The sequence below is a fragment of the Protopterus annectens genome, chromosome 5.part1 (assembly GCF_019279795.1).
Source record: "Protopterus annectens isolate FY-2018-M chromosome 5.part1, PAN1.0, whole genome shotgun sequence".
NCBI classification, from domain to species: Eukaryota; Metazoa; Chordata; order Ceratodontiformes; family Protopteridae; genus Protopterus; species Protopterus annectens.
In genome coordinates this window covers 307,496,911-307,523,038 of record NC_056736.1, presented here as the reverse complement: position 1 = coordinate 307,523,038, position 26,128 = coordinate 307,496,911, and the positions used below count along the sequence as shown (strand labels likewise).

The following is a 26,128-nucleotide window of genomic DNA, read 5'->3' as shown; positions in this document are numbered from 1 at the left end:
AGGGAAGGAGGGAGGAGTAAATTGGACTGCAGCAATGTGGATCTTGAACATCTACATTTATGGTAGGTACAAAACTGTACTATGTTCTTCATCTCACATTGCTGCAGTCCTTACACTTGGGTAGAATCCCAAAGCAGAGGTAAGGGAGGATGGCACAACTATAAAGAAGCAGGAGCTGCCAAAATGCCCTGTAAAATAGCAGTGGCAAAACCAGCCCTAGATTTAGAGTAAAGTGGAAGGTGATAATGCTTAGAGAAAGTATGCACAGAACTCCAAGTAGCTGCCTCTAAGATATCTTTAGTTGCCACCCCCCTTAAAAAAGCTGTTGAAGTGGCAGTAGCCCTAGTGGAATGAGGCCTAATCCCAGCTGGAACCTCCTTGCCATGATGGGAATAACAGAAAGCAATGCAAAACCCAATCCACTTAGAAATAGTTTGTTTTGACACAGGCTTGCCCTGAGAACTCAAAGCAAAAGAAACAAATAACTGCTGAGACTGCCTGAACCCTTTAGTTCTGCTCAAATAATATCGCAACTGCCTGTGTATATCCAAAGTGTGCAAAATCTTTTCCCCTTTATTTTGGGGGTTTGCATAAAAGGTAGGCAAATGAATAGTTTGGTTTAAAGACACACTAGAAACCACTTTAGGCATAAAGGAAGGATTAGTACGCAAAGATACCCTATCCTTATGGAAAATTAAGAAAGGCTCAACTGCCATAAGGGCCTGTAATTCAGAAACCCTTCTAGCAGAAGTAATGGCTAACAAAAAGCAGTCTTCCATGATAAATATTTCAACTCAGCAGTAGCTGCAGGCTCAAAAGGTTGTAGAGTGAGTTTCTCCAACACAAAATTGAGATCCCAAGCAGGAGTAGGAGCTCTCCGTGGGGGTCTTATATTCTTTGCCCCTCTAAGGAATTGCTTAAACAAAGGATGAGAAAACAATGGTGGGTCACAATCATAGTGAGCAGAAATTGCTGCAGCATGAATCTTAATAGAAAAGAAGGACAAACCTTTGTCCAGTAACTCAGTAAGATATTGAAGAGCCACACTTAAATTAGGCTTAGAAACATCAAATGCTTTTGCTGCACTCCAAAATAAAAATCTCTTCCATTTATCTGCGTACACTTTCCTTGTACTAGGCCTTCTGGCTTCCAAAATAACATTCAAAACTTGCTGTGGAAGCTGCAACCCTCCAGGGTTTAAAACAGAATATGCCAGGCTGTCAGGTGAAGAGAGTGAAGTTTGACATTGAGTAAATGACTGTTCTCCTGAGTCAGCAGGTGTGGAATTGAAGGTAAAGGCCATGGAGGCTCCCGTACCAGACTTCTCAGTAGCGGGTACCAATGCTGTCGAGGCCAATCTGGAGCTATTAAAATCATCTTTGGCTTGTCCTGTCTGACCTTCAGAAGTACCTTTGGGAGGAGAGGCAGAGGTGGAAAGGCATACACATGAAGATTGCTCCAATTGAATGAAAGAGCATCCACTTTCCAAGCTGTGGGATGAAAACTTTTTGTGCAAAACTTTGGCAGCTGGTAGTTTAGTGGAGAAGCGAACAGATCTATGTCTGGAGTTCCCCATGACACTGTCAATTTCTGAAATACATGAGGATCCAATTTCTACTCGTGGGGATCCATAATTTGTCTGCTCAACACATCTGCTAAGGAGTTCTGTGCTCCCGGCAGAAACCTTGCCTGAAGATTTAGCTGTAAACTGAGAGCAGTCTCCCACAAAATCATTGCTTGTCTGCACAGAGGATAAGAATGTGTTCCCCCTTGCTTGTTGATGTACCACATGACAGTTGTGTTGTCTGTTAGAATCAACACCTGCCCTGGAAGAAGTAAATCCTTGAAAGCTATTAATGCAAATTGGACTGCTAACATCTCCTTCAGGTTGATATGTAGATGTAGAAGTCTGGCAGGCCACGTGTCTTGTATCCACTTTCCATTTAGATGAGCTCCCCAAGCTTTGTCTGAGGCAGCTGTCGTTAGAATCTGACTTGCCTCTGGCCGGGTCACAGAGAGTCCCTTGTTTAGGTGACATTCCTGAGCCCACCACAAAAATTCCTTTTGAATGCAAGGTATTATCTGAATGACAGTGTCCAAATCTTGGCAGTGCTGTGTCCATACATTTTTGAGATACCATTGTAGCTTCCTCATATGCAGTTTGGCATTGGGAAGCACCAGAATACAAGATGCCATGAACCCCAAGGCTTGAAGGACTGTCCTTGCAGTCAGCCTGGACTGATGAGACAATTGATGGAAGTAAAGAGAAAGATTCTTTTGTTTGTCCGGGGTCAAAAAGGCCATCTGGGATGCTGTATTCAGTCTCACACCCAGAAAGCACATGTCCTGAGAGGGTACTAGACTGGACTTTATTTCGTTCACAGAATACCCCAGGCATCTTAGCACTGCTATCACATAGTGTAGATGATGAAGAAGTTCTTCTTTTCCTTGAGCCAGAATCAGACAATCGTCCAAATAAGGATAGATCTGTATTCCTCTTAATCTGAAGAAAGCTATCACTGGAGCCAGAACCTTCGTGAATACTCTGGGCGCAGTAGATAAGCCAACGGGCAATGCAGAGAACTGATAATGAGAAGTCCCAGCCCGGAAACGTAGATACTTCCTGCAACTTAGCCTGATAGGAACATGAAGGTAAGCCTCCTTGAGATCCAGAGTCACCATCCAATGATCTTTGCCCAGCAGAGGTAAAAGCTGTTGTAACGTCAACATTTTGAACTTGGGAATGTCCAGTTAAGTGTTGAGGATAGATAAATCCAGAATTGGTCTCCACATGTTCCCCTTCTTTGGTACTAGGAACAGGCGAGAATAAAATCCTAGGCCCACTTCTGACAGAGGGACCGGCTGAATGGCTCCTATCTGGAGCAGCAGAGAAATCTGTTTGTGAGCCTCTATTCTTTGCTGAGGAGGAACATCTGGCATGCCTTTGTAAGGAGGCAAGGTATGGAAATAAAATCTGTAACCTTGGTGTATGATATCCAATACCCATCTGTCTTGGGTAATTAAACTCCAATTTTCTTTGAAAAGTGCCAACCTTCCTCCCAAAGGTGCTGCCAGTCGAGAAGACTCTGGCAGCTGAAAAGGTAGGTCATTGGGTCTGTTTACGAAAGGACTGACCCCTGCCCTCACCCGAAGACTGTGCAGGTGAACTCCCTGTTCTAGGCCTGAAAGAGCCCTGAGCTCTGCTGCCCCTAGACTGGGAATCATAAGAAGGATACGTCCACCCCTTAGTAGGCCAATTTCTGCTAAACTTGGGAGGCTGAACCTGCAAAAAATCTTTAACAGTCTGCATAGACTTAGCCTTGTCTTCCATTTTCTTTAAGACTGTCTCAACAGGTGAACCAAATAACACATCAGATTGTAAAGGAGCATCCAAAATCCTTGTCTTAACATGGTCAGATAAATTCTGATCCCTCAGCCAGGCGTGCCTGCGAAGAACTGACCCTGTGGCAGCCACCCTAGACGAGGCCTGTACAGCATCAAAACCACATTGCAAAGAATGCTTACCCACTTGTTCAGAGACATGTACCAAATCCTGTAACTCTTTACAGTCAATACCTTCCGCCAGAGCATCTACCTTAGACTTCAATTGAGACAGTAGATAGTTTTGGTATTTCAACATGTGAAACTGGCAATTTAGAGCCCTCATAGCTAGGGTGGAAGACGTATAAACTTTCTTTCCCCATCTATCCAAAGCCCTAGCCTCTTTATCTGGAGGAACTGGATTTTTAACAACAGAAGCCTTAACACCCTTAGGCCCCTGACTAACAGTTTCTGGGTCGCCCTAGGACTCTTAAAAAGAAACTTATGAGCTTCAGGCACCCTATAATACCTATCCGGCTTAACAGGAGCAGGAGGCAAGGAATCAGGATTAAGAGAAGCCTCTGCAAACACATCCTCCACAACATCCAGAACAGGAGGTATAGCCAAAGGCCTATGCTGGGGTAATAACAGAAATTCCCTAAGCCTTTTCCTGGAATCAGAGAAATCCTGACCTTCCCACTTAAAATGCTCCCTCATGGAATGGAGGGTCTCTGAAAAAGAAAAATCCTCAGGAGGAGAAGCAGAAGGAGTAGAATCATCCACATCAGAATCAGAATAAGGAGAATACTCTTGCAAGTCTTCAGCCGAAGACTCTGAAACATCTGAAGCCTGCTCAAAACTCCCTAACTCAGGTTCCACCCTAGGCCTCTTAACAGGAGGGGGCAAAGAACCTCTAATTAAGGTAATCAAATCTTCTGCCATTTTAAGCATATGCTTCTTGGGCACAGATCCTGAAGAACTAGGAGTGACACCAACTGAAGCTAAACCTGGCCTGCCTCTGGGAGAAGCCTTGGAAACAGAAGGCCTAACCACCCTAGGAAGGGAGGGAGTACAGTAACCTGAGAAGCCCCTTCAGCCTGACTCCGCCTCCTGAGAGGCCACATCCTGCAATAACAAGGTCTCCCCCTGGGCCTCCAGAGAAACCTCCGGTGGAACCACCGGCTCCACCGATACCTCTAAAGAACCGGCGTCCGTACGGACGACTCGTCTACCCTGGGCTTAGCTGCTTTATCCTTGCGCTTCTTTGAAGAAGCGGACGCCGGAGCATCCGTCGGCATAGTGTAATTGCACCGCTTCCCAAAGACTAACCTGGCACAATCTAACCTTCTCTTAATAGTGCGCTTATTGAATCTAGCACAAAAGCGACACCCAACAACGTCGTGCTCAGGCCCTAAACAAGGAATACACAAGGTATGATAATCTCTATGCGGTATCTGTTTCCCACAAGAAATACAGTTATTCACTTTTTCTGACATCCGGTAAACCACTGCGGCACGAAAAAACAAAATATTCCCAACGGGTACTTAGCCAACTTTGACTCGGTCTGAAACTCCGAACTCGAAAAATTTCAGAACGCCGAACGGCACTTGCAACGCTGCTTCTGCATCGGACCATGCGGCAAAAAAGACTGAGGATATGACGTCGGTCATGCGCATTTGTACCCTGACGTCCTGATGTCAGTCTAATGCGCCTTGACCGACGTCAGCCTTATACTTTGATATTCGGGCCGACCGAGGACAGCGGACTACCCAAGTGTAAGGACTGCAGCAATGTGAGATGAAGAACATCTTCTTGGTTGTAAGACAGGACAGAGGAAGGAGAGACTAGAAGGAGGTTGTTAGAAACAAAGTCTTTGGAGCAGGAAGAGAAGCCAACATGGGAATAGTCTGAAGCTGGTACCCCAGGAAAATGTGATTCTGGGAGGGTATCAGAAAATATATTTCTTGAGATGTATGATGAACCTTAGACACTGCAAAACACAGTGGTAAAGTGGAGATCCTGCAACAAACCGCTGGGAGAAGGAGCCTGAATATGAATGAGTAGGTCATAAAGGTAGGGGAAAATCTGTATCTCAAAGTCTACAAAAGGCAATGACAGGAGCGAGGCATTTAGTGAATAACCTTGGGGCAGTAGAAAGGCCAAAGGGCAAAGCAGAGAACTGAAAATGAGAGGAAGAAATAGATAAACAAAAAAAATTCCTGAACAGATGGTGAATGGGGATATGAAGGTAGGCATCTTTCAGGTCCAGGTAAACCAAGAAAGCCTGAGGAAGAAGAGGAGGAGGAAACAAGGTCTGAGAGGACAACATTCAGAAAGAAGGGACCTTGAGAAAGGTGTTGAGCAAAGAAAGATCCAGAATGGGTCTCCAAGTACCCTCCTTTCGAGGAACCGAAAAAATTACAGAGTAAAACCCCATTCTCAGTTGGGAGGGTGGAACAGGCTGAATGCTGCCCTGATCTAAAAGGGAGTGCAAAACCGCTGGAAAATGAGGAACCTGTTCCCGAGAAGCTGTGGAATGCCAGAAAAAGGGGTAAGGGTTTCCAAACCATGAAATACCCCTGACAAATGATAGACAGCACCCAGGAGTCCAAGGTGATCTGATACCAAACTGGAAGGGACAGAGAAAGGCAGACAGACAGGGGACCTGATCTACAGGAAGTGAAGGCCAAATGTCAAACGGAGACAGGCCTGTCCTGAAATGAAGGCTAATAAAACAAGGAATCTGAGTGAATTTAGCAGGAGAAATATGCCTAGATCACCTCTTACCCTTGGGAGGTGGGCAAGTCTGTCTGTGCACAAAGGTGGACCTAGAAGAGTAACTCATCTGAAATTTAGGAATAGGAGAGACAAAAAATATGCGAGTTCCTACAAGGACATACCCTTATCCTGAAGGAACTTAAACAGGTCAGAAGCAGCTGTCCCAAAACAAGTATTATTATCCAGGGGCATCCAAAAGCTTAGTTTCAATACCTTCAGGTAAAGTGTGAGCATTCAGATCCATGCCGGCCTCTGACTGGGTCTCAGTACAGGAATCTGAGTCAAGCACCAGGCGGTCTTCAGAGCCTTCACTAGCTTCTAGACAGACATCTGGGGAGGCTGGATAGCAAACAGATAGTACAGTTGTGTACCTACCATAAATGTAGATGTTCGAGTGTATTCACTGTTGCAGTCATTACACTTGGGTTATCCTGCTGGCAGGCTACCCGCAGTCAGCCTGAATTCCAAAGTCTTGGTCCGGCGTCGGTTACTGTTGCCTCTTCCCTGACGTCAGTGTGCCTGGGGTATAAAAGATGCAGCTGACGCCATTTTCTTCAGTTTTTCTTGCCCCAGATGTCAGGTGCCCCCAAAAGGGTAGGCTAAAAAACATTGCTAATAAAAGCATGCACTAAAATAACAATACCTTCATCTACAAGCAAATACACCACATAGGTTGTATAGGATAGAGAAGTACAGATAATTCCCAGCAAAGAAAGGGGGATGGTGGGTAGGTAACCTGGACTGCAACAGTGAATACATTCGAACATCTACATTTACGGTAGGTACACCACTGTACTATGTTCATCGTGTTTCACTGTTGCAGTCATTACACTTGGGTTGAATCCCAAAGCTGGGGATGGGCGGCTGGGTCTAAATAGAATTAGGAGAAGCTATAAGGCCCTCCAAGACTGCAGTGGCAAAGCCTGCTCTGGACTTAGAGTAAAGAGGCAAGAGGTAGTGTTTAGTAAAAGTGTGCACTGAAGTCCAAGTTGCAGCCTCCAAAATATCCTTGGTTGGTACTCCTCTGAGGAAGGCTGCTGAGGTGGCTACTGCCCTGGTAGAATGTGGTCTAATGCCCTTAGGCACTGATTTACCATGTTGTGAATAGCAGAAACGAATGCAGTGTCCTATCCATTTTGAAAATAGTCTGCTTTGAGATAGCTTTTCCTTAAGATCCTGCAGCATATGACACTAAAAGTTGCTCAGTCTTTCTGAAAGCTTTAGTTTTGTCCAAGTAGAAGCGTAGCTGTCTGTGTATGTCCAAAGAATGCAGAAGTCTCTCCCCTTTATTCTGCGGGTTTGGGTAAAAAGTAGGCAAATTAATGGTTTGGTTAAGAGCCACATGGACACTACCTTTGGCATAAATGTCGGGTTTGTCCTTAGAAAAACCCTGTCCGCATGGAAGATAGTAAAAGGTTCCACAGCCATTAATGCCTGTAACTCTGAGACTCTTCTTGCTGAAGTTATTGCTAGGAGCAGAGCTGTCTTCCATGATAAGAATTTTATGTCAGCTGTATTGGCTGACTCAAAAGGAGGCATTGTGAGATTTTCCAAGACAAAATTGCGGTCCCATGCAGGTACTGGTGCTCTCCTTGGAGGTCTTATGTTCTTGGCCCCCCCCCCTGAGGAACTGTCTAAGCAATGGATATGAAAAAATAGGTGGGTCTGTATCATAATGAGCTGAAATGGCAGAGGCATGGATCTTAATTGATGAGAAGGATAGGCCTTTGTCCAGTATCTCAGTTAGATATTGTAAAATCTGACGAATATTTGGAACAAGCGTGTCAACTCCTTGTACCTGGTTGCAAGCACAGAATCTCTTCCATTTTCCCTGCATAAGATTTTCTTGTGCTGGGCATCCTGGCCTCCAGAATGACATCCATAACCGCTTTAGAGAGAGGTGTATTCTTAATGGTTACAGTATCCTCCATGCAGCTAGATTTAGAGTTCCGAGTTGGCTGTGCAGGATCTGATTGTTTTGTTGGGTCAGTAAATGAGGAATTTGAGGCAATATCCAGGCTGGGCCTTGGGACAAGCTCCTTAGGATTGGGTACCAGTGCTGGCGTGGCCAATCCGGGGCAATCAATATCATTTGTGGCTTCGCTTGTCTGACCTTTAGGAGTACCTTGGGGAGGAGAGGCAGTAGAGGAAAGGCATATACTGTAAGGTTGTTCCAGCTGAATGACAGGGCATCCACTTTCCATGCTTGTTTGTGATAAGTCCTTGTGCCGAATCTCTGAAGTTGGCAGTTGTGAGGGGAGGCAAAAAGATCTATGTCTGGGCATCCCCATTTCTTTGTTATCATGCTGAAAATTTGTGGATCTAGTTTCTACTCGCGAGGGTCCATGAGGTTTCTGCTTAGTTCATCTGCCAGAGCATTTGTTTTTCCTGGCAGGAATTGTGCTTGCAGGTGTACTTGGTAAGTCAATGCTGTGTTCCACAAAATCATGGCTTGTCTGCAGAGGGGGTAGGAATGTGTGCCCCCCTGCTTGTTTATGCACCACATGACTGTGGTGTTGTCCATCTTTATCAGCAGCTGTCCTGGATGAAGTAGGTCCTTGAAAGCTGTCAGGGCATTTTGTACAGCTAGCATCTCTTTTTGATCCTGGCATGTGGGCCCCCCAGGCATAATCTGATGCATCTGTTGTTAGTGTTCGCCTGGCTGTGGGTAAAGTGAATGGCTGTCCCTTGTTGTGGTGACAGGCCTGTGCCCACTATCGAAACTCCTGTTGTAGGTAAGGAATGATGGAAATTAAGGATTCCAGGCTGTGGCAATGTTGAGTCCAAACACTTTTTAGGTACCACTGTAGTTTCCTCATATGCAGTCTTGCATATGGAATTAGCAGAATGCAGGAGGCCATGTAGCCCAGAGCCTGCAGAATTTTTCTTGCAGATAACTGGGTCTTTTTTGCCATGTTTTCGAAGTAAGAAGTTAGATGCCTTTGTTTGTCTGGCTTGAAATAAGCCATCTGGGCAGTTGTATTTAAGCTTGTACCCAGGAATATTATCTCTTGAGAGGGTACTAGTTTTGATTTCTTTTCGTTTACTGTGTATCCCCTAGGCAAATTTGTAATATTTTTACAAACGCCAGATGCTTTAGTAGAATGTCTTTGGCCTCTGCTTGAATAAGGCAGTCATCCAAGTAGGGATATATTTGAATTCCTTTTTGTCTGCAAAATGCAATTACTGGTGCCAGGCATTTTGTGAAGACCTCGGCGCAGTAGATAAGCCAAAGGGCAGTGCATAAAATTGGTAGTGCTTTGAGCCAGCTATGAATCTGAGGTATCTTCTGCAAGAGTGTCTGACTGGGACATGCAGGTATGCCTCTTTGAGTTCCAAAGTTACAAGCCAAGCTTTTTTGCCCAGCATGGGCAGAAGCTGCTGCAGAGTCAACATTTTGAATTTCGGAACGTCCAGAAAAGTATTTAGAATAGACAGGTCCAGAATTGGTCTCCATGCTTTGTCTTTTCTTGGTGGTAAGAAAAGTCTTGAGTAAAATCCTTGTCCTTGCTCTTGTTGTGGCACTGGCTGAATAGCCCTCATGTCCATGAGGGATGAAACTTGGTTTTGTGCCTCTGCTCATTGATTGTGTGGCAGGTCTGGCATACCTTTTGCCTTTGGAAGGGTGTGAAAGTGGAACCTGTAGCACTGTGAGACTATATTTAAGACCCATTTGTCCTGGGTAATCATATGCCAATTTTGTGAAAAAAGTGCTAGCTTTCCCCCTAAGGGTGCTGCCAAAAGATAAATGCTTGGCATTGGCAGAGGGAAGTCATTGGGGCTGTTTCCTATATGGCTGTGATTTGTCTTCTCCACTTTTGGAGGTAGAAGCACCCCACTGTTTGGGCCTGTATGAGCCCTGGGGCTGTTGTCGGCCTCTAGGGCGTCTGTATCTGCCTCTTTGTGGCCTGTCTGACATGGGAAAGGACCAATTCTTAGAAGGCCAGTTCCTGCTAAATCTGGGTGGCTGCACCTGTAAGAAATCCTTCACTATCAGCATAGATTTAGCTTTATCCTCCATTGTCTTCAACACCTCTTCTGCCTTAATACCAAACAAAGTATCATGCTGTAATGGAGTATCCAATAATTTTGCTTTAACATGATCAGACAGAGTCTGTTCTTTTAACCAAGCATGCCTTCTAATGACCAAGCCTGTTAAAGCGGCCCTGCAAGAGGCCTCCAGTGAATCATAACCACATTGCAAAGTATGTTTTCCCACTTGTTCAGCTGCATGCAATAAATCCTGCAATTCCTTGTTCTCAGCACATTCAGAATTTGCCAACATTTTCTGTTTTAACAGAGACATTAAATATTGCTGATATTTAAGCATATGAAACTGACAATTTAAAGCTCTTACAGCCAAGGTAGCAGAAGTGTAAACTTTTTTCCCTCATCTGTCCAGTGCCCTAGAATCTCTATCTGAGGGGACATGGTTTTTTGCAGTAGCAGCTTTGACCCCTTTGGGACCCTGTGAAATAGTTTCTGGGTCAGCAGCAGGGTTTTTATCTAGAAATTTATGAGAATCTGGAACCCTGTAGTATCTGTCAGGCTTAACAGGTGCAGGAGGTAAAGAGTCGGGAGACAGGCCGGACTCTGAAAAGACATCATCTACAATGCCTAGAACAGAAGGAATAGCAAGAGGTCTGTGCTGAGGAAGTAAAATAAAGTCTCTGAGCCTTTTCTTAGAATCTGAATAATCTTGGCTCTCCCAGTGGAAATGCTTCCTCATGGTATGCAAGGTTTCCCCAAATGAGTAATCCTCAGGAGGAGAAGCTGAAGGAATAGATTCTTCAGCATCAGAGTCCTCATAGGGAGGAACAGAGTATCCCTGTTCTGAAGAGGAGTTAGAGGAAATGGAAACCTGATCACAGGAATCATATTCAGTGTCTTGCCTAGGCCTCTTATCAGGAGGGGGATGGGAGCCCCTGATCAAAGTAATTAGGTCTTCGGCCATTTTGAGTATCTGTTTCTTAGGCATGGAAGTCTGTGGAGAATGCTGTACTTGTTTTCTTGTCTTTAAAACTGTTTTAGTCTTTGTCTTTGATGCTGAAGTTGGCTTGATATAAAGTTGTCTGAAAACACCCTCAGAAGCCGATGACTGCTCAGTGGCTCCGGACCCATCTGAGGGATTAGTTTCCGAAGGCCCAATATCTCGAGTATCCAGAGGCCTAGCTGTCTCCACGTGGGTGTTGGAGGCGGCCTGTGGCTCTGAGGTATTGGGTGTCAGGGGCTGCGAAAGCACCTCACTGAGAACCGGTGACTGGCTTAGAAGAGGCTTCATCGTCGGTTTTGGACCTCGGATGCCTGTCCTTTTCTTTTTCCTTGCGTTTTTTATGAACTCCGGTCATCGGCTGTTCCGAAGGCATTATGTAGTTAAACCTTCGGCCACAGTAATGAAAAGCAAAATCGTACCGACTCTTAATAGTGCATTGGTTAAATCTAGCACAAAACCGACAACTAGCAATGTCATCATCAGGGCCAAGGCAAGGAATACAGTAAGAGTGAAAATCCTTATGAGGTATTTGCTTCCCACAAGAAATACAATTGTTAACTTTTTCTGACATCGGTCTGGAGCAAGAAAAAAGTTTCCCCAACGGGGTACTTAGCTTTATTGAATACTTCAGATCTGAAATTCAATTTAGAAAATCTCAGGAGTTGGCCTACCGGCACTTGCGAACTGCTTTTGTTTCGGGCACAGCGCAAGAAAGACTGAAGAAAATGGCGTTGGCTGCATCTTTTATACCACTGGTGCACTGACGTAAGAGAAGAAGCGACAGCAACCGACGCCGGACCAAGACTTTGGAATTCAGGCCGACTGCAGGTAGCCTGCCAGCAGGATAACCCAAGTGTAATGACTGCAACAGTGAAACACGATGAACATCAGGCCTAGCCTTTTTGGCCTTCTCGGCAGACTGCTGACCCTTGGGTTGGGAGGATTCTGCTATATGACCCCAGGCTAACAGCTTAAGTCACTGGTTCTCAAGGTATATGGATAAGGAAAATAAGTGATTAAAAGGGTCTTATGGACAAAAGAGATGGAGCACTGTGTATGGCTGTGGGAAGTACCGACACAAGAAAAATACTGGTTGTGATGGTCTTTATGGAAATCTGCCTCGCACACTTACATTTTCCCTTTTTGGATGACATGAACACGTACTATACAATAAGAAAAAAAAAAGGTAGAGAGAAAAAAAAAAACAAAGGGGCAAATATTTGAAGAAGGCTTGGTACTAGCATGGCAGAAGGCATTCAGACAGATGTTTGACAATGGTGTAAGGACTAGCAGCAAAGAAATTCTGAGTGTTTGCATCCGTATATCACCTTTATGCCCTACACCTTATGCAGGGAGCATACGTTTGACATACAGTGTCTGTAAAATCTGAAGGCTTTGATTTACTGGCTGGATGTCAGGCTATTCTTTGCAGGAGATCCATTATGCAAATAATACTGCAACAGTGATATGGAAGGATATCCACCAAGTCTTCTTCATTTGAAATATGGCAAAGACAGCCACTAAAAAATATAACATCTATCACAGCACTTTTGAGATTAACAGCATTGCTCAGTTACTATTGTCTAAAATCCATTACAAATGAGACATTCTCTACCTTTTCTGCGGATGTAATAAAGAGCAGCACAGGAGCTTAGTAAAAGGAGAAGTAATACAGTTTGAAGTGCCAATATCTTTTATTTACTGATTTGATAATCAACTAACAGAACTAAACCTGGTCCACATGAACAAGAGCAAACCTAATATAAGAGGACAATTTAGAGCTGCAAGTCATCTATTTTGTCACATTTTCACTCTGGAATATGGACATGTGAATCATTAATGTTAAACTCCACACTCCACCACTACCTAAAATTCATCATTCTTAATTGTCTGGGTAACAAGTACTAATACAGACCACTGAGCTCCAAAACAGACTGCTCTTTGCCTTCTTTTTTTAGCATCAGTAAGAGCCTTAAATAAAATCCACTTCCCTGCTCAAGACAGGATACTTGTTTTACTTGATCCTTTTGAATGTGCTGGTGTCTCTGGAATGGATTTGTTTAGGAACTCTGCAGTATAACCCCTACATACTGGTTTGATAATTCTCTTGTCTGTCACCAGTTCTGACTAAATGCTTATATATCCTTGCCCCAACACTGGGAAGATATAATGAAAGAAAGTGGAAGAAGCTGCCCTAAGGGGCCTTTTTCTTGTCTTTGTTAATGGATTTTTTAATGGGGAAAGTTACACTAAGGCTTGCTTTGCTTTTTAGACTGCCCCTTTCTATCAAAAAGCCTTTAGTGGGGTAGCATTTCCTGAAAAACTGACAGAACTGTGCCTGGAAGTTTTTGTTGTTTTTTTGTCTCTTTTCTCCCTACCTTGGTAAGAACATCCTGTGCAGGTTCAATAATTTCTCCACTGACAGGAACAGCAATAAGTGCTGACATACAATTATTTTATTTCATTTAACATTTGTTTACCAGGAAAGTCAGACTTGGAACAAAGCCAATTTTCAGTGGAAGCCCAAGGAGAAACACTCCAGATGTATGTCTTGTTAATGTGGGAGGAAACTGGAGTACCTGGAGAAAACCCACACAAATGCAAGGAGGACACGCAAACTCCGCACAGAAGGCACTCCAGCTGAAAATCGAACTGGAGAGCCTCTTGCTGTGAGGCGACAACGCTACCGCTGCACCATTGCGACATCCTGCAATTTCCCTGTAAAAACTGCAGCCTCATCTAGGCAAGAAAACAAAAATGGGAAGAAACTAAGGGTAATGCTGCTCAATGCCAGAAGTCTAAATCTCAAAATGCACGCACTCGAGGCCCTTCTCAGTATGGAGAACATCGATGTCTGTGCTGTGAGTGAAACCTGGTTCAAGGCTCCTGAGAGCACCCTGGCACTATCAGGTTTTACCTCATATCATGCGTTCCGGCCCCAAAACCCGGACCACACCACAAAAGGAGGGGGTGTATCCATATTCATTAAGGATACCCACACCTCCAGGTTGGTGGCAACGCATGAAGCATCGGAAACCATCCAGGTGCAATTAACCATAGGCAAAACTGCTCTACAATTTGTAGCATGCTACAGGCCACCCTCTCAAACTCAGGAACCCCACACAGCCTTCCTGAAGACACTGGAGGGTATAAATGTATCTCCAAACACCATTATATTGGGTAACTTCAACTACCCGAATATAGACTGGGAACATTACTCAAGCCCCAACTTTCTAGCCCAAAGGTTCCTGGAGTTCATAAATTCAAATGCCATGGAACAACTAGTCACCGTTCCCACAAGAGGAGAAAATATACTAGATCTCATCATCACAAACATGGGGACAAAATGCTCCACATCGGAAGTATATCCCTCATTGGTGAGATCAGATCACAAACTTATCTCACTGGAAATCCACATCCCGCCCCCCCCCCAAACAAAAAAGACCACAGTGAAGAACTTCTCTAAAGCAAACTTCACACTACTCAAGACTGGTGTGGTATCCTTCAAGGCCCCAGAGCCAGTGGAAACCACAACCCAAGCTGCGGAAGCCCTTACAAATGCCTTCTACGAACACCTCCAGGACTGCATGGATCAGGCAATCCCTAATAAAACCAAGACACTTTCCACCAAGGGCAAACGTCCAGTCTGGTGGACCCCAGCCATAAACAAACTTTACAATAAGATGAGAAAGCTGTTACATGATAGAGCAAAATCCATAAAAGAGAAGACACCCTTGATCATTATTAGTAAAAAAATACGAGCACTCATAAAATCATCCAAGGCCAACTTTGAGAGAAAAATTGCAATAGATTCAAAAGACAATCATAAGGCCTTCTTCAGCTATGTTAGAAACCTGGGTGGAAACTCCCAGATATGTGCAGAATTAGTCCAAAATGATACAAAAATCACTGAACCCACAGACATTGCCAACATACTGGCAGACAGGTTCAGTGCAAACTTCACCCCCCCCCCCAAAGGAGAGATAACTATCCCAGCGGAATGTAGCCTCCCAGACATCTCAAATGCGCAGGTGAAAGCTGCTCTCTCTAAAGCTAAAAACACAGCATCAATGGGACCGGATGGTGTCCCCGGCTGTGTGCTACACGAACTCAACGAGGAACTAAACCCGCATATAAGGCAGCTATTTAATCTTAGCCTTACCACAGGATACGTGCCCAAGGAGTGGCATACGGCAACTGTGGTCCCACTCCACAAAGGCGGTACCTCTACGGACCCTGGTAATTACCGCCCCATAAGCTTAACAAGCCTGGTCTGCAAAGCTATGGAGAGGATCATAATGGAACTCATAAACAAAGACATAGGGGACTTGCAGACATTGGACCCGACCCAGTTTGGCTTTGTCAAGGGCAGATCATGCCTTTTGAACTTGGTCGACTTCTTCGAAACAGTCACCAAGGCCACTGATGAGGAAAGGCAGTCCATACAGCCTACCTTGACCTTGCAAAGCTTTCGACACAATACCCCACTCGGGTATTATAGAGAAACTTACCAGCTTAAATGTAAACCCATATGTCACAAGATGGGTTGCAAACTGGCTAAAGGACAGAACCCACAGGGTTAGAGTTGCTGGCGCCATGTCAGACTCCCAGCCGGTCACAAGTGGTGTCCCACAGGGCTCAGTCCTTGGCCCCCTGTTGTTCGGCATCTACTTCTCAGAAGTACAGGCAAACATAGGAGGACTATGGCTAACAAAGTTTGCAGATGACTGCAAACTGGGCCATAGTGGAAAGTACATCGGACACAGATATCCTTCAGAGGGTCTCACGGAAACTGATAACTGGTGCCAGAGCCATGGCCTGAAGTTAAATGCCAAAAATGTATAGTCATACCCTTCGGGAAAAACAAGGTAACCCCAAGCTACCATATAGGTGGCAATCCATTAAGCACAGAAGAGGTTATCAGGGACCTGGGGACCCAGGTTGACAGTGGCCTTTCTTTTGACACTCACATTGCTAAAGTGGTTAGAAAGACCTTCTACATTGCCCACCTGATCATGAAGGGATTCACATCCAGATCAAGTGAGGTCATTGTTCCCCTGTACTCTTCACTTATCAGACCAATGATCGAGTACAATGCCCCATTCGGGATGTATCTCACCCGACACCTGAAGCAATTGGAGAGACCCCAAAAGTTCCTCACCAAAAGGATAAAGGGACTCCAAAATCTGTCATATGCTTTCCAGACTGAAGAAACTCCAGCTCTATTCAGTCGCATAATGCCTGCTCAGAGGTGACCTGTGCCTGACATACAAGGCCATGTCCAACCCGGAATTAATGGACATGCTCCACCTCAAAAAATCCAAATCTACCAGATCCACTAGAGCAAGCGACTTAAACCTTAGCACGGATATAAATAGGACATGCTGGAGGGATAGATTTGTCACCCAGAGACTCCCTATGCTGTGGAATAAAATCCCGGTCCATGTGAGGCAGAGCACCTCGCTGGCTCTGTTCAAGAGAAATCTTGACCGGTGGATGGGAGATCGTAGGTTTACCCCGGGAATCATCTCTGTGTCACTGCTGGACAGAGGCACAACAAACTAATGGGCACAGTATTTTTTAACATAAGGGGTGGCGTAAGCCACAAAACTTTGGGCTAGGCTTATAAATGCCTTAGGGCAGATAGCCTAGTATAAACCTATGAACCTATAAGATGATGACTGCTACAGCCATGGCTGTGGCTCCCTTGGAAGCACTTACAAAACCATAGAACAACAAACAATGTGAACCCCATTTTATTTGCTATGGAGACTAGCTTGGCCAAACTGCCTTTAATGTTGAGACTCCTGTAAGGCCTGCAAACCTTCTATGACTTGTAAAATGGACTCTTGTTCATCAGCAATATGGATTAGACAGCCTAAAGGTCCTGAATGCCAGGGTAGAAAAGTGTAAAAACTCACCTCAAACATAACCAGCATTCTAGTATTCTTATCCAGGGACAGAGAAGCCAACAGCAAAGTCTTTTCTGAGAAATATCAAAAGAAGATCAATGAGCTTAGCCTTTAAATTCTTGTAAAGGTCTACTCTAGTTTGTGGGTCCCTCTAATTTTTATGTTTGGGATTTACAGGTGAATCTAACTTCCCCACAACATACTACTCATTTTACTCTAATCTGTCTAGGTAAAGATATTTTCCTCTTTTTGAAGTCAATGCCCCCTTCTTCATCATTGGAGAACTACACCCAAGCTTTTCCACAGCCTACTTGATATATACCTTTCTTTCAAGGTGAATATGTAATAGATGTTTACGTCAAAGGTGAGATCCTTTATGACTCTTGGCAACATTATAGTATTCATCCAACAACTTTTTTTTTTTCTGTTTTTTTTTTTTTTTTTTTTTTGCAATTCCCCAGCAGCTTGCCTGATAGCTCTACTACTGACACACAGTTTGACCATTCATTCCATGCACATGGCAGTCAGGTATCCCCAGGCTGGCTAAGAGCCCTATAGTCAATTTGTTTCCATCTGTGAATCCAAATCAGTCCTTCAGCTTCACAGTGAGAGCTTTACCCTTGGGGAACAGGGTAACCTCTACACATTGGAAGCATGACCATCTGTGGTCCCTCCAAGCTCAGTACTGTTGTCTCCTGAGGTGTCACATGATCTGCATGCTGAATTCCCTTTGGACATGATAGTGTTAAACACCATGATAGTGTGGGCTTGGCTAGCTCAAACTCCACTAGGTAACTGTCTCTAGCACAAACATCAATTTGTCTTTCAAAGGTAACATTCTTTGATTTTTCTCAGTGGCCTTCTGCCACATTTTATTTCAGACTTAAAAGAATGGCTCGCTTTCTACTTTTGTTCAGACACAAAAGTATAATTCCAAACCACACTGTCTTGCTGAGGTGCTTAAAGTGGGTGACCTGTGATACATACAAAAGGCTTTAGTCAATACCCAAGTTTAAAGATAAATTAATCCAGTAGCTAAAAGCAGTGACTTGTAAGTCTAAGATACAGCTAGCCCACCTAGCCTACATAATGTCACAGACAATGTGACAAATACCAGAAGGAAGTAATGTGACATTTCACAAAAAAGTCTGACTGATGTGTGAAGGAACAGCTTCACACAGACATATTATATTGCCTTTGTATGTGGCACTCTCAGTTTCAGTCAAAGAGAAGATTAAAGGGGAAAAAATCATTTTGTGATGAGAAATACCTGACTTTTGAGACAAACTGTCCTTTTAAAGAAAGGCTTCCAAAGGTTTTAGGTTCACAGTTTATTAAGAGGCAATTGATTGCACAAATCATTTGTACCCTACCCCTTATAATTCCCAGTACATACTTCCCCTTTCCATGACAGTATGTGGTGCAAACCAAGGGTCTACCTGTGGTTACTCATCCATTCATCCTGGTTGCATCTGAAGAGGGTGAGGAAACCTACTATGTTTAATATGAAGAGGAAGTCTGTTCCAGGATAGAAATTCTTTGACTGAGTTATCTATCATAGCAGCAAGTTCCACATATGCTTCAGTGAAGGTTTGGGTCTTCTGTACTGGTGTTTCTCATGTTCCTGGTTTTGCAGATATGAAGGAGGTCACTCAGAACAGGGTAATTTGAGGTATTGTAGGCCATGCAGAGGTTACTCCTTAGAAGTCTATATAAGACAGATAAAGCTCTAATGCGTTCTGCATTGATAATGGAACTCAGGCCATTGACTTTTTTGTGAGGAAACTTTGGGGCCTTTCAACTTCAATCATGCATCTGAACAGGTATGAGCCAAAGGGAGCACTGTATTTAAATATGAGCCTAATCAGAGAGGCATACAGAGGTATGACAATATCTTTAGACCTGGAGGAAATACTCTTTGTAATAGGTTAGGCTACACAGAAGCGTTTTCTAATGGCCATGGAATGAGAGCTCACTGCCCATCAAATGTGCTCAAGTCTCATTATTATGTTTAACAAAGGATATAATACTACACTCTTTGGCATTTAGATAGACTCTATGATCAGGGTACCATTTATTTGTATATGTTAGTTCTTCCTACAGAATCTCAAGAGTCCCCTGAATTTACAATCATTATCAAGCACAGTCAGCCAAAGGCCCCAGATATGAGCTTTAATATCAGAGACTTATACAAAACAAACAGGAGCAACCCCAGTACTGAGAAATGGTAGACACCGCTGATGATAAACCTTTTTGGAGGAAATTGTGGCCCCAGTCTTAACTTCCTTGGTTATCTTTGCTGGCCAGCTAGCTATCCAGTGGGTAACATTAGGATTTGCATTTAGTTTGAAAAGCGTATCTATGATGCTGAGTGAGAAGTGTTATCAGAGGTCAGCTGTGTACACAGACCTGACTTTGACTGAGGCTTCATTCACTTTTTTCAATGAAATCAACCAGGTTAAGCAGACATGATCTACTTTTGTAAACTCAATCAAAGGACTTTAGGTTGCCAGTATCCATGTTTTTGAGATCCATAATGATGAGTTCCATTGTTTTACAGATACAACTTGTGAGACTAGTTTCCAGGATCAGGGGTGAGGTCTCCCTTGTATACAGAGATTACCAAAATAGCTCTCCAAGCCTCACACACAAAGCCAGATAACAGGCTGACGTTGAACAGATTTTGGAGCATATCAGTGAGGCAGTGCCTCGTAAAGGCAAAGAAGTACCCTGGCACACTGTCAGGCCTCAAAAAGCTAGTGTTCTTCACCTCTGACAGAATCTTTAGGACTTGTTCAGGAGTGATGTTTGCTGGGGAGCCGGACATGGAGTCAAGCATGTGGAGGGTAGGTGGAAATGGGGGGGGGGGGGTCTGAACTGAATTTATCTGCTAATATGTCAGCTATGTTCTCAGAGGCTGAGTAGACAGAGTTGCTATGAATCAGCTATGAACAGTGCTAGCTGTTGTCTCCAAGGTTACTGATAAAGTCGATGAAAGAACTGTAGTAATTCTTGGAAGATATGGCAATTTAGCCTTAGAAGCTTTTATTTGGTTTCTATGTTCTTTAACTTTCTGGGTTTAAGTTTAAGGTATGGGTTTTTTTTCTGTTGTTATAAAGCTTGTTTATGCTAAGGTTCCAACAAACAGGTTTATTACTAAACTTGGTGCAGTAGGTTTTGTAGATTGGGATCAAAGTCTCTGTACAGGTATTAAGGTAAGAAAAGAACCTCTCCATGAACATGGCATTATTTGCTAACTGGTCCTGAAGGGGAGGGGCTCTTAAATGTTCTCAGATTATCATGTAGTTCAAGTAAATTAATTTCAGAGAAATCTCTGAAGATGGTAGGATTTGTGTGTATTTTGGGCTGGATTCCAATGATAAGAACCACTGCTTGATGGTCAGACCTAACTGAAAAAAGGTATAATTATAGGTGTAGAGCAACAAAATGATGCTATGTTTGCAATGTCTGGTCCAATACACTTAAATTTCTCATGGGGAGCAATCAATCCATTCGTTAGTTTGCATTGATGAAGTCTAGAAACCACTGGGCATATTTCTTTGTAGTATTCTAGTTAAAAGCTGGATTGAAATCCCTAAGAATAATAGTATTTGGTTCAACTGTAAGGAACTCAGGCTTGTTAAGATATATTTTGCTGATTTTGGGTGTGACACAGAGGGTTACATAGATGTTTAGAATGTGGTTAGGGGCCATATTTATGATGTTACAGAGCTAAAGATCGTTATCCCACTATATAATTCCAGAAGTGAAGGAGTCATGGAGGAATATGGATGCACCACCACAAGTCAGTGAGGCATCATTAGTGCAGGCTAGGAATGAACACTCAACACTGTTAGGGGAAGATGTACTATCACACCTTTAGAACTATGATTCTGCAATGATGCAGATGGTATTTTCTAAGATCCAGATGGCTTTTAGAAGAGAGCAGTTTCTTATTAAGGCATCTAGCACTGGGCAGTGCTTTTATACTGCCCTGAGTTTGGACAGGTTGGCAGCCAGTTGGAGCATGATCGCATTGCCTAAATAGACACTACTGGAGTACAGAAACTCTTGGTCAATATATAAAAAACATCCAAAAAATGAACCAGCACAAGGTAGAATACGGCTGTAATATCATTTATTGATTCAAAACATACCGGTTTTGGCTATATTGAGCCTTCTTCAGTGTAAATAATTTAAATGATGAAATTATTTACACTGAAGAAGGCTCAATATAGCTGAAACCGGTATGTTTTGGATCAATAAATGATATTACAGCCGTATTCTACCTTGTGCTGGTTCGTTTTTTGGATGGTGTTTTGTGTATTCGGCTGAACCTTGCATTCAGTCTCTCGTGCATGTTTCTGGTTTTGCTCTGACAATATACAAAAACCCCAATATGAAAGGTCCAAGCCATCCCTGGTGAAGCAAATATGACTGTCACCCTATGACTCGCCTAGAATGACATCAGTAGCTAGGCTATTTGCTGAAATCAAAATTTTTTTTTTTAACTAAGGCAACATTCTCAACGATGGCAAGATGCTGCTCCTGACTAGCTTCTTACCCTGCCCTGGATGTATATACACTGACAGCACTATCATAGATGTGTGTGTCTCGAGTCCTTCACATAACCACATTGCATTTGGGTCAAGTTATGTGAATGTCTTAATCCAAGGCACCTGCCGTATACTGGCTACTGTACAGGTTTTCGCAGAATATCCAGACTTCTGCCTCATATTATTGGTGTGTTCCCCCTAATATATGTCCCTTTCTGGCAAACAGCCGAGGACTGGAGTCAAGAAATAATGACAAACATTTGAGTTTAAGACTCCACATCCTTTAGAAAATGCATGCTAATGCAAAACATATTACTCTATCAACTTTCTAAGTTTGTAAGAGCAATATTTAAAATCTGTCCCTATTTGTCCTCCCATCATTTTAGGCTTTGTACAGATTTTTTGCTCTAAGAGGTTGAGAGGTATGCTGTTACCCAATCTTTGCTAGGCCTGGTGAGTGTGTCCTGTGGGTCTCACTATGGAGTCATTTATGTCTAGGGCATTTACTTGTGCTATGACTGGTTCATTTCACCTTAAAGCCTCATGTGAGTCAGCAAGATGACTCATCTGAGTAGAGTTTGTGTAAAAGGTATATTATGTGATGTTTCATTATGCTACTGAGGAGTTTAATGGTACAACTTTGGCACTGGATGCCTTTGAGGCTTCAGAAGAGACTTTTTTAGTACCACGTCATAAAAAGGCCTATTTCTAGATGAGGGGCATGCAAGTACAAGATGGACACCTTAGTGAGTGCTGTGAGTATGTTCTGATGAGAGGCAAGCCCCCAACTTTAGTTATTTGTAGCTGTCACAAATGGTCTGTAGGAAAGACAAAAGTAAATGGATGTCAGGCAGCATTACACCATAAGACCACTGCTTCAAGGTATCTAATGTTAACAGAATGGCAACATAGGATGAGGAGGTAGTCTACAATCCCATGATCACAAAATAAGGTGACCTGACGGCTACATGGTGTATACTGCTCTGGCTAGACAGTTTTTACTATATTAGTTCATCTTAGCATCTAGCAGAGGGGTTCACAGAGTACAGAAATATTTCAAGACATATAGGTTTTAGTCCACAACCTCTTTATATCCATAAAGCCCTAGAAGGCCAATTTCAGTGTGAGGGGCGTTACTACATTAAAAGATGAAGGGCACAGGTGCCATCTGGTGCAGCAAAATGGTCCTTAGTTTAGCTGAGTGGTAAAGGTTGCAGCTTTATACAGCACACTGCCATTAAGAGAATTGAAGCAGTGGTTGAACAGCAGAGCAGTGCAGTGCCAATTTAGGAATATGGCTAATCTGTAGGAGGGCAATGATATAAGGACACTAAGGCTAAAGTCAAAGTTTATTTTCAGTTATTTGTGTCTATGAAGTGCACTGCACCCAGCCACTGTGTGAAGCACAGAGGAGCCAAACGGAAAGTAATGGCATGCAAAACAGAACAATATAAAGCAAACAGAAAAAAAAGCAAGTAGCCAATTGGAAAATAAAGTACTACAAAGCCAGCAGTGATTAAGTGTTGAGAACAGCTGTGATATTACTTTCACTCACAAGATAAACTATAGCAGTGTTCTGAATGTCCATAAAACACTAGGCAAAGTACACTGTATCCAAAGTAAGAAAAACAATAAAGCAGTGTCTTTGTAGAAAAATGATAATCAAATGATTGAAATTAAGCCAAATCTTGTGAAATTAGGTCATAATGCCTTTTTAACAGTAGTTCAGTTCAACAGCTCAAAGCATACCATTGAAATGATGTACAATGGCATGCAAGGCAGAAAAATATAAAGCAAACAGAAAAAAAGCAGTTAGCCAACTGGAGAAAAAATTATTACAAAAGTCAGCAGAGATTAAGCATCTAAAACAGTGGTAATATCTTCTCTCACAAGATAACTACTGAAGCAGTGTTATGAATGACCCTAAAACACTAAGCAAAGTAAGCTATATCCAGTACTAGCAAAATGCCAAAATAGTGTTTTCAAAGATAAAATGAAAATAAAATATTTCCGGCCCTTCCTTTCAACTGACTAACTTTGGTAACACTGCTAATGTACTGAAAATGCTCTCCCTTAACGTTGTAAGATACCCCAGAAAAAAAAAACATATGTCTATCCGAGCAGTAACTTGAACAAGGGAAAGGAGCGGCAGCCCCACGCACAAGATGTTAGGGGCATGATCAGCAGGTGCCAGTACTAAGTGCAGCACCAGCATTGATTTCTGTAGTAGTAAGGATATCTCAGCTTCATAAATAAATGCCAATACTGCACTTATGGTAATGGCTGAAGATCTCAACGTGTGAATGTCTAGGTTTGTGATAATAATTATAACAAGCAGGTGCTTCAGTTACAGGAGTGCATAAGAGTTTTTGGGGGTGATCTTCCAACTTTGAGTTGAGGGAACATCAGTTTAAGGAACTGCTCAAATGCAGATGGTTCCAGATAACCTAGTTACACAGTTTTGGTGTCTATTATAATCAAACAGTGAGATGGTATAATATGGATGACATCTTTAAAAAATACCAAAACGTTATACATTTGCGAACCATAACATAATACAAATATTTGACAGCACAGAAATGTTAGCTAGTTATCAACCCCAGGAGGTTGAAAAAGTGGTCAAGCTAAACAGCTTGTAGAGTGAAAAAGAAATTATAACCAATGGCCAAGCTGTGCTGCTTGATATATGAAACAGAAGAAGCAAAGAATTATTCCAAGTGGCAAGAATAACAGATGAAAAAGAGCAAATCTCTTTGTATATCTACTGACATGAACCACCAGCAGTGAGAAATTAAGTACTACAAGAACAGACTGGCAATAAACAGGAAAAAGGTAAAGGAAATTTAATTAACTGCTGCAAAAGTCCTCTGTGAAAACAAATTAATCACTACTTCTTCAATGAGAAATTAAGGAAGAAAAGAACATAAAGCGACTTAAATGCTCATAAGTCAAATGCATGGTGGGAAAGAGCAGATATAAAGATGGCCAGACCTCTCTTTACACGAAGGTGGTCACTAATGGTGCTAAGCGATGCTATATTAATGGTATAGGGGAAACTTTGCCAAGGAGATCTTGGGTACCTGTAAGGACAAGTTTAACATGAACAACAATATTTCAGACTAAGTACTTGTAAAACTGATACAGCAAACAATGTTCACATAACTAAGTTGTTGTTGCATCTAGTAGTCTTACATGTGGGTTATGTAGTTGAAGACATCATGACAGCTCACCGTTAGTTGCTTTCTGTTCACCTGACTACCTTTTAAAATGGACTGAAAGAAAACAATACAAAACTTGCATTAGGCAAAGTAGCCTAATTACTCAAATCAAGCCAGTGTTTCTGCCTTACATTGCGATATCACAAAGTCAGTTCAAGCTTTTACACATTCTGTTAATGACATAAATGAAGATTTTTTTTATTTTGGTTACTGCCATAACTATCTGCGATTAGCCACATCCCAGAGCCTTGACTTGATTTTCTATGATAGTCCTGGCAAGTCTCTGGCTTCTCCCCACAGTCAAGGGCCCAGTAATTGTGGACATTTATGGGCAAGCAACCTGAGAATGGGTAGAGAGAAGATTAGGGCATTCTGACTCAAAACATTCTGACAGTGACAGTGGACTTTTCTGTTATGTTCTATCCACTAACCTGCCAAATACAAGAGCTGATAGTTTTCTGGCAAGAAACTTTCGTTCCCCATTAGAGTTAAGAACCATCAAAAATGCCACTTAATCCTGAGTTGTTCGCTTTTGCCATTTGTTATACTGTTTGATTAACTATTTTCATCTTTTACCATGTACTCTTTAAGCACCTTTTGTTGTCATGTTTGAGAACTGTCATTGTAGAGATCAAAGAATGCCCTCCCTCAATGGAAACTCACTGTTGTATATTGTCACTTTGTCAATACGAAGGAGTAAGGTGCTCTTTGGCTAGTTTGCAGCAGTACAATGAATAAAGCTTACCTGAATTGCCATTTCTTTAATTTTGTTTCCAGATGCAATACTAGTTACTGTGTCTTCAAGAATCAACTTTTTAATAAAACTTAGAGTTGTTTCTCCTTGATGTGTAAGCAAAGCAGCCCATATTCCTCTTGAAACAGCACTGCTTTCTTCTGTTGGTGTCTCAGTTGGGTTGTTTACCACTCCAACTCGAATACTGTCACCTGTTTCCTGTAATAGATGTATTTTTGCTTAAAATATTTTTTTTTCATAAAACATTTTAAATGCATATAAATATTTGATCTGACATTCTAGACTTCAATATTACAAAAATGTCTCTTTAAAATGTATAAAAAAATCTTATTTTAAATGTAAAAATAATAAGTGAAGTCATGGTTAGTTATGTTTATTCAACTGTACCACAGCATTCTAATTAAACAATAAAGAATAAAAATCAGCCACTGAGTTGGGGTTAAAGGCCCTAACATTAATTAATGTTAAATCAGAAAATTGTTTTTAATAGAGCAGAACCGATTAAAATGAACGTGTTGCCTCATTACCTGTCTCTTCCAGACATTAATTACATATCTTCCAGGGAAGATGATTAAAATTTCAAACTGTGAACAGGC

At 42.5% G+C, this 26,128-nt stretch overlaps 1 protein-coding gene across 2 annotated transcripts in view; it reads right to left on the bottom strand.

Annotated features, from left to right (window-relative positions):
- The window catches only part of UGGT2 (UDP-glucose glycoprotein glucosyltransferase 2), a 4,352,373-nt gene that overhangs the window by 2,252,723 nt on the left and 2,073,522 nt on the right, over positions 1 to 26,128 (bottom strand). For both annotated transcript variants that reach the window (XM_044072987.1, XM_044072988.1), the window contains exon 22: positions 25,524 to 25,730. In XM_044072987.1, the coding sequence (XP_043928922.1) occupies positions 25,524 to 25,730 (207 nt within the window). The remainder of the gene's footprint in view (positions 1 to 25,523; positions 25,731 to 26,128) is intronic.